General features: G+C 44.1%; 1 protein-coding gene across 1 annotated transcript; it reads right to left on the bottom strand.

Annotated features, from left to right (window-relative positions):
- Window positions 1-1,635: 1,635 nt before the first annotated feature.
- LOC133748661 (vomeronasal type-2 receptor 116-like) lies at window positions 1,636-7,757 on the bottom strand. Its single transcript, XM_062177593.1, is given in 4 exon segments — window positions 1,636-2,549; window positions 4,854-4,977; window positions 5,716-5,943; window positions 6,999-7,757. Coding segments are annotated over 4 exon segments (2,010 nt in total). The 5' UTR covers window positions 7,743-7,757.
- Window positions 7,758-12,169: the final 4,412 nt, after the last annotated feature.

The following is a 12,169-nucleotide window of genomic DNA, read 5'->3' as shown; positions in this document are numbered from 1 at the left end:
AGTGGTAAACAACTTTGGATTCCGCCCACCTTACTTCCTTTGGGCACCATCTTCGAATAGTTTCATGTGACTAATTTCCCCACACATATGTGATGCTGGTGTCGCAGGTGGAAGATTAACCTACTGTACCACACTGACAGCCCCTGGATTTTGAATTAATGATGCAGAGTGAAATTGGGTGTGGAGAAATGAGACCCCAGTGTCTGTTGCATAAAGAGGTCTGCAGTTGCCGGAGACAGAGCCAGAAAAGCTGACTGGCCCTTTGGCACGTACAGCTCCCTCTTCCCCATCCTTCATTCTGCCACCAAGATGATGTTGATGTCGTAATGACTGTGCTTGGCTCACAGCCCTCGCAGGCTCCCATCCACCATGGAAGAGAATCCTAGAGCCTGAATGTAGCCCAGTAGGAAATACCAATTTGGTCCATCTTCCCAGCAACATCTCCCATCTCTTCCCTTCTCACTTTGCAAAACTGTAGTGAGATCATGTTCTTGTGACTCTGTTCTTTGGGGAAAGGTGTTTGATGCACCAGAAAGACCATTCCTCTACTCATTTTCCTGGTCAGCCTCGCACAGATATATACCCACAGTGCAATTTTCTCTGCTATCCCTGTACTTGGTAAATCAAATTAGTGGATTTGGCCCTAGCTGAATAAGAAAATATGTGATTTCTCATTAGATGTGTCATCTTTACTGCACACTTGGTTACCCTGACATTTGATCAAATATTACTCTGAGGTTTCTGGTTGGTTGTTTTAGATGAGATGAGTATTGAAGTTGGTGGACTTTGAGCAAAGAACGTTTCGCTTGCTACTCTGGCTGGGTCTCCTGTAGTCAGTGGAAGGTCTGAATTGAAAACCAAGACAGGAGACTTTGCAGCAGGCAGCTCTGGAATCTCATCGACAACTTCAGCAGGACACTAGACAAGGCCTGCAGCCTTGGCCTTCCTGAGTTCTGAGCCTCCTGGTCTACCCTGCAGATTTTGGACATATCAGGCCTCATAATGGCATGGTCCAATTTCCTGTACTCAAGCACATTTATCTGTGATGTCACACATAGGATAGTGGTCCTGTGGCTCCTGAGGTCGGGAGAAGGGGGAGTGTGGAAAATAGGTCAGAGGTGACAAATGTGTAGTGAGTAAAGGAGTAAGTCTGATGCACACAGGACGACCACAGCTAACAACACTCTATACCGGAAATGTATTATTAGCACAACTTTTATCTGCTTTAGTGGTGCACACAGAAGAAAATACAACTACACACATGATGCATATGTGACTTTGCTTGACTCTAGTCATTAGTTCACTTTTACAGCCATATCAAAGTATCATATTGTGCTATTTAAACATGTACAGTAAAAGCACTGGAAAAGTAACTTATGTGACAAGAACTAGAAATTTAATTTATGATATTAAAATTAAATTAACACAGTCAAAAAGAAAAAAGCCTACATGTTATTAAGGTGAAAAGAAAGAAGGTTGGAGTGTTCTGAGCCGTTACAGAAAGAAAGGAGAGCCTTGTGTCCAATGAGAAGGTGCAGTGTCCTGCTCTATCTCAGTCCTGAGGACTAGAGCAGTGTGCTTAGATTCAGCCCTTGCTTTCATTTTACAAAACCTGGGAGTAAATGCACAGTCTGCTTATGGTCCCCTAGACCTTGCTTTCTCCTTTATTCCTCGTAAAACATTCCTGTTCGGCCGGACCAGAAGGATGTAGCACTTGGGGGCAAAGATGCAGCCCAGGAGTCCCGCACTGGAGGCCAAGATGGAGAAGACCTCCACAGCCACCATGACCTTCCCCTTGGTGCTATTATACACGGGAATGAAGGTCACCCACACACTACAGAACACCAGCATGCTGAACGTCAAGTGTTTGGCTTCATTGAATGTATCAGGCAGACTCCTGGCCAAGAAAGCCACTGAGAAGCTGCCCAGAGCCAGGGACCCCAGGTATCCCAGCACGAGGTAGAAGAGAGTGGCAGAGCCCTTGTTGCACAGGGCCAGGAGCTGCTGAGGCTCAGCATGTGTGTCTGTGTCAATGAAGGGAGGACACGTTCCCAGCCAGATTCCACAGAGCACCACTTGGAGGAGGGAGCAGATGGGAATGACGGAGTTAGGTGCCCCAGACACAAACCACTGCCTCATCCTCTTCCCCGGTGCTGTGGCCTTGAAAGCCAGGACCACGGTGATGGTTTTAGCCAAGATGGTGGACACAGCCACTGTGAACACGATGGCAAACGTGGTCTGCTGGAGGATGCAGGTGGCTGTGTTGGGACGGCCAAGGAAAAGCAGGGAGCAGAGGAAGCACAGACAGAGGGAGGCGAGCAGGGTGTAGCTGAGGTTGCGGTTATTGGCCTTGACTAGGGGAGTGTTTCTGTGCTTCACAAACAGCCCGAGTACCAGAGCAGTGAGCACAGAGAAGCAAAGAGCCACCCCGGCCAGTGCTGCTCCTAACGGGTCTTCATAGGCCAGGAACACCACGACCTTGGGCAGGCACCGATCCCGTGCAGGATTTGGTTACTGGTCATCTAGACAGCGCACACACTGCTCCACATCTGGTGAGACAGGCAGGGCATTATTTGGCTGGAAGTGATTCTCTGCATTCACTCATCCCAGTCATGGAAAATATTCATATTTATCTCTGTTGCCATAATAGACACCAACCCGAGATTATTGCAGTGTATGTTTTCATGTCAGTTTCCACCCCTCTCTCTTTTTCTCTCTTTTCTGTCTATCTGCTCTCTCTCTCTCTATCCCTCTCTCTGACTTCCTTTTTCTCTCTCTCATTGAGCACATGCATGTACTCTCTCCCTTGCTTGGTAATAGCAATAAAATTCCCTTTTCCCCTTTGTGATTTGCTTTTATGTTCAAAGTGTAGTTTTCTGTATCACAATAAAACCTTCATCTATACCTATGTTGCTCAATGACCATGAGTAAATCTGGAAATCTGATGCACACATGATGACTACAGCTAATAATACTCTATACTGCAAATGTGTTGGTAGAGTAACTTTTAGCTTCTTTTGTGGTATACACACAGGAAAACACAACTACGCATATGATGCATATCTGAAATCCCTCAGATAAATTAGGATATTCATGATAACTATAAAACACTTCACAATATGAATACAGAGGTCATAGGGGTGTCAAAAGGCAAGAATGAAACAGTGTCTCAGATTTAACATACATTTTCACAGGTGACAATAAATGTCCCCTCTATGAACGTGGTCTGGGTTCCAGTCCTCTTGTTTCCTTCCATTTTACCTTCTGAACACTTTGTCAAGTCCCAAATGTTTGTTAGGATGTCACAGTGGACACCTTTAGAAGACAGGAACTGATAACATTTAGAGTCTTCTTGTCACTAAATAGAGTATCATTTTAGCAGTTCATCCCTGTTTCACTCACTTCCATTTAATCAATTCTTTTATAGGCATTAGCAATTTTTGGTAATCTTCATTTCATGCTTGAAGTTACTATAGGAATGTTTCTTGGTGTCAGCGGAATCACTGCTTTCTGCTATAATTAATATGATGTGTGTTTTTTGCATAAATTGAAACTCTTAGTTACTATACTGATTAGCTACCTGGCAACCTTTCTGAAGTCTAATAATAATTTTAATGGTACTTAATTTAAGGCAGAGAGAGAAAGAGATGGCAAGAGACACATAAATGGGAAGAGATAGAAAAATAAGGAGGGAGAGAGATTTTGCCCTCTGCTGGTTCATTCCCCATAGCCCGACATTGACACGGACAGAACAGGCCGAAGTCAGGAACCTAAAAGTGAATTCAGATCTCTCAGATGGGTGGCAGGGATCTGAGTATCAGGTAATTACCTATTTCCTTCCAGGGTATGCATGATAGGAAACAGGGGTTGGAGGCAGAAGGCATCATGCCAGAGCTGGTCAAGCTGCTGCCCACAATGCCGGCATGCTATATGAGTGCCTATACCAGTGCCAGCTGCTCCACTTCCAATCCAGCTACCAGGTAATGTGCCTGGAAGATCAGAAGAAGAGGACTCAAGTAATGGGCCCCTGGCACCAGCATGGGAGACCTGGATGGAGTTCTGGCCTCCTGGCTTCAGCGTGGCCCAGTCCGGGCCATCATGGTGTTTAGGTGAATCAAATAAAGGAAGACTTCTTTCTTTGTCTCTCCTCTCTCCCTCTCCCTCTGTATTCTCATTTTCCAGAAGATAAAGAAATCTAAAACATGCACAACAGCACAGAGCTGGATTGGAAGTGGAGGAGCTGAGACTGGAACCAAGCATTCTGGTAGAAATGCAGACATGTCAACATGAGTTAGCAGCTGTGTCCGACAACCACTGGAGGTCTCTCTCTTCTCTGCTACTTCTTTCATTTAGACTATTTTCCCATGACCAATCCCACCATCATGATTTCTAGCTGTGCACACTGGGAGAGTAAGCAGTCTCCAGCACTCTCTGTTCCCATTCAGGTAAGCTTACATGTGTTCTGTGGGAAGTGCTGGGACCTGTTGTAGGGGGAAGAGAAGAGTGCTAGGATAGGCTGCTTAAAAAATAAATTAATAAAAACAGGGACTGTTGTACCTGCGTGCCTACAGTCATGACTACACAGAGCTGAGCAATGGGGATGAAACAGGCCAGAGTTTGGATTCACTTGCATCCCTCATGAGCAATATGAGTGAGCAGTGCCAAGGACAGTCAGGCTGAGATGGTTCTGGGAAGCCTTCAAGCCCGCAACACATGATCTACGCTAAGCTCTCTGTCTCTAGACCCCAACAAATTTCAAATTTGCATCCCATGCTATGCTGTTGCGGTACTCCTAAACCCAATTAAATTTAATTTAAATTAACCAAAACTACAGAGAATTTTAAATTCTGTACCTGTCTCATTAGAAATCTCATTCTCTGGACAAGGGGTACAGTCATAGCAACAGGCAGCCTGTCCCTCCTGGTGGGTCTTCCAGAATCCTGGGCCACAGCTCTCACTGCACACAGAATGGGGAATCTAAAACAAATCAGAGAGTCTTGAGAAGTGTCATGATGGTCATCTGATTCTGTTTCCACTGTGCTTTTTCAGAATGTCCAGGTGGACAAGAAATCGGCACACTCCATTCATGGCCTGGGAACTCTGTTTGATCAGGCTACACTCAGTTATCCACAGGGAAACATTTTCTTGGACATTCAGTGGAAATCACCAGAGTAAGGAAAATGGCAGTGCAGAAGGGAAGTTGGCATGCACTTGTGTACTGCTTTGCCATGCTCTCAGGACCTGCAGAATTCCCAGCATGGAGCTCTGTACTGAGATCTCTCTGTAAGCACAAACTGGCATAGTTGTGGACAAGGCTTATTTACTTATTTGAAAGGCACAGTTAGAGGGAGAGAATGAGGGAGGGAGGGGGAGAGGGAGAGGGAGAGGGAGAGGGAGAGGGAGAGGGAGAGGGAGAGGGAGAGGGAGATGTTCCATACTCTGGTTCACTCCCCAGACATTTGCAATGGCCAGAGCTGAACCAATCCAAAGCCAGAAGCCAGAGCTTAATCTGGGTCTCCCACAAGGATCAGGGGCGCAAACACTTTGGCCATCTTCTGCTGTGTGCCCAGGTGCATTACCAGGGCGCTGGATTGGAAAAGGAGCAGCAGGGACTTGAACTGACTCCCATATGGAATGCCAGTGCTGCAGGTAGCACCTGTACCCCCTATGCTACAGTGCCAGCCACAGACCTAGTATTTCAACTGTGCAACCAACCTCTGTAAACTCCACATTCCACTCTATCATCTCCTCAGATATGGAAAGACGGTGACCATGTGGAGCCCGTGGTGAAAACTTTCCAACCTTCACCTGGAGTTGAAGGCCTTGAGGGAAATTCCAATAGTTGAGAATGTCATAGTCTTTCCTAGAAACTCGTTGCTGATCCAGATTCACTTCATCACCAACACTGTTGTTAAATTTGATGGTCTTCAGAAAGGAGTTAAGCTTAAAAAAAAAAAAAGAAAGAAAGAAAGCACACTTACATAATCATGTATTCAATTTAGATTGAGGAATCGCTGATTAGAGTCAAACTATTGAAGCTCATCAGAATTATTGCTTTAAAATGTTTCTGTTAAAAATTGTTAAAATTATAATTATTAAATTGATAATACAAATACAGCACATGGTTAAGGAGACTATATATAAAGTACACTATGCATCATATATGTGTCTTGTGTATTACAATACACAGTATGATAGTGGAAATATTTCACAATTAAAACTATATTGTCATCCTTAACTACTAGAAGCTCATAATTGTGATTGTCTGTGTAAACTGGCTCTTTGTGGAGAAAACAAAGTTAAAATGACGTCTTGGTGGGGTCCTTAATCCAGTCTGGCTGGTCTCCTCAGAAAAAGAGGAAGTCTGGACACAGTGTACACACAGGAAGACACTGTGAACACACAGGGGTAGCATAGCCTTCCGCAAGTCGAGGGGGCTGACCTCAGAAGAAATCAACCCTACTGACAACTTGGTCATAGACTTCAACCACCGGAACCGTAAGACAAGAAATTTTTTCTTTAAACTACCCAGTCTATACTATGAAACATTAATATGATCACTGTATATGGAATTCAGAAACATCTCTATAATAAAGTTAAATCCCTCACCACCCACTTATTAGAGTTTGGTTACCTTCTGTGCAAGTTTACATCATAACATTTATGGCCTAAAACGCGTGCAGAATTCCTTAAGGTCAGTTTTGTTTATTAGCCTTGTTGATGCCTGGCATCATGTTGTCATGAACAGACTAGCTTCCCAGCTTCTGTAATGCCATTCAGTGTAAAATTGCTCAGTGCTAGAAGAGCTATAGATGTGGCACACTGAAAATGCCAGGGAATAACGGCCACACGTGCTGCATACTTTGTAACAACAGAGCTCACTGTCATTCTCATCAAACCCCAAAGCAATTCACCACATAGCTAAGTATCAGCACAGCCTCTGTACTGTGACAGGTCCACAAGGAACACAGGAAAAATGCCCAGACAAGATACAGTACCTGCCAGGGGTACACCGTCAACCCATCTCCATTCCTCACTGGCTGCACCTCTACCCGCTGAAGAAGCATTTCATGAAGGGTGTGGGCCACAGCATGCACGGCGTTGTAGATGTGGTAACTCCCTTCAGACATGCTCATGTCAAAGACGTGCACTGGCAGATCCTCCAGAGAGGCATTCGCGGGACAGCCCTGCAACGTCTCACAGTCGGACATTGAAATCGAGCAGGGGAAATAGAGATACCAAAATTTACTGAGGTAAAAGTCTTCTGGGTACTTAGAAGGAGTCACTGTCTTGAGAAAATGCTTGAAACCAGGGATTTCATCATGGGAGTGTGAAAAACTCAAAGTCCCATGGAATGTGTTCATCATGACCTCATTCTCACCAGTGACGAAATCCCACTGTGATGTTGTGATCCACACTTTCCACGTCACGAGGAGCTTGTATCTCGAGAAGCTCAGGCTCATTAATGAGTCCGTGTCACCATAAATGACCACTACATTTGCAGTTGAGTTTCGGATTCTAAGGTGATATTGCCACTCAAGTGATGCATACGTCCTGCCCATGACAGAGAGCATTTCCACAAAGGCCACACAGACCTCGTTCTTGTTCATTTCATCTCTTATATCCCACAGGAATTGAATGCCCCTGGTGTCCTCAGAGATGACCAACCCCACCCAGGTCCAGTGGAAATGCACCATCAAGGACACCATGCCCAGGGCCACAGATGATTCCCTGGGAGCCATCTGATATACAGAGACGAATTTAGTATCATCTCCCAGAACAGGATCAAAAATTCCATAAGTGAGCTAAATTGGAATAGAAAGATATGGTCCAACATGAGTCCTGGGAAAGTAAAAGACTGAACCGGGTTGCAATGAAGAACTACACTGCTTCCCCATCCTTACCCCTCAATTGTTTCACTCAGTTTGCTGAATAAAGTTTGGAGGAAATACTGGAAAACAACTTACCTGTGATCTCTGGCCCTGGGAGAGCTCTCTGGAAACCTGAGAGCTATGCAAACTCAGCACTTCAAGGTATGACTTTGCAAACATCAAGCCCATTACATCTTACAGCCATTGCTCTTCTCTCTCATCTCCTGTTCCTCTACAAGAAAGAGCCCAACACACACACACAGAGATACACACATACACACACATACACACACATACACATGTACACAAACACATTCACACACACAGATTCACCCACACATACACACACATCCTGTATATATTTATTCATATACATATATATGCAGATATATAGTTCTGGCAGTATAAACAATGAGAGTTGCATAAACCAAGTCACCTCCTTGTGCTGTTCAAGTCACCTAACATAGTCACTGAAGAGGGAAGATTTCAGGGGCCAGCATTATGGCGCAATGGGTAAAGCCACTGCCTGAAGCACCAGCATCCTATATGGGCACAGGTTTGAGTCCCTGCTGCTCCACTTCTGATCCAGCTCTCTGCATGGCATGGGAAAGCTCCATCATTGCGGCCATTTGTAGAGTGAAATAGCAGATGGAAGACCTCTCTTCCTCTCTCTCTCTCTCTGTGCTTCTCCTTCTCTCTCTGTGTAACTCTGACTTTCAAGTAAATAAATAAATCTTTTAAATAAAAAAAGGAAGTACAGGGTGGCTTTATAAAAAGAAAAGAAAAGAAAAACGAGGGAGATTTCTTTTTCCCCTTACCTGAGGGAATTTGTAGAGTTCCAACAGCGTCCCTATCTGTGCTGAAATCGCCCAGGTGATTCCCACAATGACTGCCACTGACTTGCTCTTCCTCACACAGGTGTAATTAGGAATGGCCTTGCCCACTGCAGACAACCAGGTCAGGGTGCTCTCCAGGGTCTTCCATTCACTATGGATGGCGTTGTAGAGATCGAATCCCAGGGACACGTTGGGTAACAGGTGGGGGCTCCTGTTGATCTCCTCAATGGCAAATATAAAGGCCAGAAGATACTGGTACTGTTTGGAATTAAACCTGCAGGTAAGACGTACCCAGTCCTCAAAAACAAGGCCATACCTTGTGCCTTAGGAATATTTCCTCATCCAAAAATAAGATCCATGTGGGAAAACAAAAGCACAGCCAACTCATTCAGTGGAGGGACCTCCCTGACTGTCCTTAAATCTTAGAAAGTAGAGCTTATGGAAACAGACCCCTAGCTTCCAGAAGACTCTCACATGGAGTAAAATCAGCATCCAAGGGTGGTGGGATTAACTAATCAGATTATACTCAAAGTGGGTTTCTGGGGGAGGAAGAGCCTTCTCTAAACTATGTGGAGCCACATCCCATTAGCACTCAAAAATGTATGATGTTGGGTTTGGCCAAGGTAGTTGGTGTATGTTGGGTGTCACATTGTCCTCACAAAATCAAGGTAAAATTGAAAGCTTATATTTCTATTATTCATTTTATTATTAAATAGCACTATGAATACTTTCTTGAACTATTTATTTCACATGTAATAGAAACTTGCCATAAAGTGAAGTTTATATATTTAGATTTCCAATTCCCTAAATGTGTTTCTACAAACTTTTAAGTCATTAATTTTTCTGATATAGCTTTCCATCAGAGAGCTCAAATATATAATTTCTTTTTACAGAAAACTCATTAAAGGTTTTAAGAGGGTATAGGCTGTAAATCAGGTTCAATTCAATGACAACACCATACAAAAGCCTTTTGAATAATTAGGAAAAAGGTTTTAAACTTTGTTGTCACAAAGCAGAGAATTTTATCCAAACTGATACTCCTATAATCTTAATTACATTTCCTATGTTATTTTAAGTCCTATTGCTTGGTAAGTAGTGTACGTACTGATGTGATTTTTCAGTTCAGTTAAGTGTAAGTGGTTCCAATTTGTCAATGAATGCATACGTTTCCTTTCCTTACTGTACTACCATTGGATTGTCTTAGGCAATGCCAGCTCCATGTCATCTGTGAAGACATTCAAGTACTACAGGAACACAGAATGAAAACACTGATTGAAATTTTGCCATTTTGTTGCTTTACTAATTATGGGACCACAGATGTGAAAGAGTGTTCTTTTATTTATTTATTTTTATTTTTTTTGACAGGCAGAGTGGACAGTAGAGGGAGACAGAGAGAAAGGTCTTCCTTTTTTGCCGTTGGTTCACCCTCCAATGGCCAACGCGGTAGGCGCGCTGAGGCCGGCACAGCGCGCTGTTCCGAAGCCAGGAGCCAGGTGCTTCTCCTGGTCTCCCATGGGCTGCAGGGCCCAAGCACTTGGGCCATCCTCCACTGCACTCCCGGGCCACAGCAGAGAGCTGGCCTGGAAGAGGGGCAACCAGGACAGGATCGGTGCCCCAACCGGGACTAGAACCCGGTGTGCTGGCGCCGCAAGGCGGAGGATTAGCCTAGTGAGCCGCGGCGCCGGCCAAGAGTGTTTTTTTAAACAAGAGTGTCAATTTAAGTCAACAATAGGAGTCACTGTGCACTTACTCCTCATATAGGATCTCTGTCTTTAATGTGCTGTACATTGTGATTTAATGCTATAACTAGTAATCACACAGTATTTTTACTTCGTGTTTCTGTGTGGGTGCAAACTGTTGAAATCTTTACTTTATATATGCTAAACTGATCTTCTGTATATAAAAAGAATTGAAAATGAATCGTGCTGGCGCCACAGCTCAATAGGCTAATCCTCTGCCTTGCGGCGCCAGCACACCGGGTTCTAGTCCCGGTCGGGGCACCGGATTCTGTCCCGGTTGCCCCTCTTCCAGGCCAGCTCTCCGCTATGGCCCGGGAGTGCAGTGGAGGATGGCCCAAGTGCTTGGGCACTGCACCCAATGAGAGACCAGGAGAAGCACCTGGCTCCTGCCTTCAGATCAGTGTGGTGCGCCGGCCGCTGCGGCCATTGGAGGGTGAACCAACGGCAAAAAGGAAGACTTTTCTCTCTGTCCTCTCTCTCACTGTCCACTCTGCCTGTGGAAAAAAAAATAAAATGAATCGTGATGTGCGTGGAAGGGGAGAGGGAGCGGGAGAGGGGAGGGTTGCGGGTGGGAAGGAAGTTATGGGGGGGGGGGAAAGCCATTGTAATCCATAAGCTGTATTTTGGAAATGTATATTCATTAAATAAAAGTTTTTTTTTTTTAAAAAAGACACTCAGGTATACAGTAACACAGAATGAAAACAGTGAGATTTTGCCATCCTGTTGCTTCACTAATTATGGGATCTCAGATGTGAAAGAGTGTTCTTTAATATTCCTCAACTTCACACAATGTGATGCTGAGAAACACGGAGGTTTGTTGATGTATATTCTAACTTCAGGTGTGGGGTGCAACTCTGATTCTACCAGTAGGAGAAATGAATGCTGAATCTTATGTAACTGACAAAGAAAGATGAGAGGCAAGGAAATGTAAAACTTTGATTTCTAGGAACTGAATGCCGACCCTGAAATGCCAGATTCAACAACAACAACAGATTACAGCAGGAAGCCTTGCGTTCGCCATATAAAGAATTATGCAATGGACAGCAGCTATTTTTCCCTTCTCCCACTCAGTCTGTAATGTCTGGTTTGTTTTCTGGATTTTTGGCTGCAGGCGGTTCAAGGCTTGACCACTGCCCAGGTTCAGCTGTCTCATGGTAATCTCAACCTATTGCAGTCATAGTTACATAACTTCACTTTACATCAATCACACCCCACGATTTTGCCTTTTGATATTTGCTTGGGACATGACATCCAAAGCAGGGGGAGGTAAATTAGATAAGTTGTATTATACCAAAATGTAAAACCTATGTACATCAAAGGGTACAATCAATATTGCAAAAAGACAGCCAATGGAATGGGATAAAATAGCTGCAAATAATACATCTCATTAAGGGTTGAGATTCACAACATCTGAAGACCTTGCAGAACTCAACAACTAAAAGACAATCTAACTGAAAATGAGCAAAGAGAACACAGGTAACCTCCACTGCGGGAAATGAGAAGTGCTTAAAAATTAAACTCCAATAAGATGATAAAAATTAACATGGTCCAGTGTCCAACCAACTAATCAGAATAACAAAAAGTTTCACATGCAATCCAGAAATTCAATAATCAGGACACTGTTAAGAAAAATGGAAAACAGTTAAGTGGGGAAATGTTCTCTCGAGATGTGCCAATGATAATCATTGACAAGAATATTTGCAGGGCCAGTGCTGTAGAGCAG

This window comes from Lepus europaeus, chromosome 19 (genome assembly GCF_033115175.1).
Source record: "Lepus europaeus isolate LE1 chromosome 19, mLepTim1.pri, whole genome shotgun sequence".
Taxonomy (NCBI): domain Eukaryota; kingdom Metazoa; phylum Chordata; class Mammalia; order Lagomorpha; family Leporidae; genus Lepus; species Lepus europaeus.
This window is presented reverse-complemented; position numbering and strand designations above follow the sequence as displayed.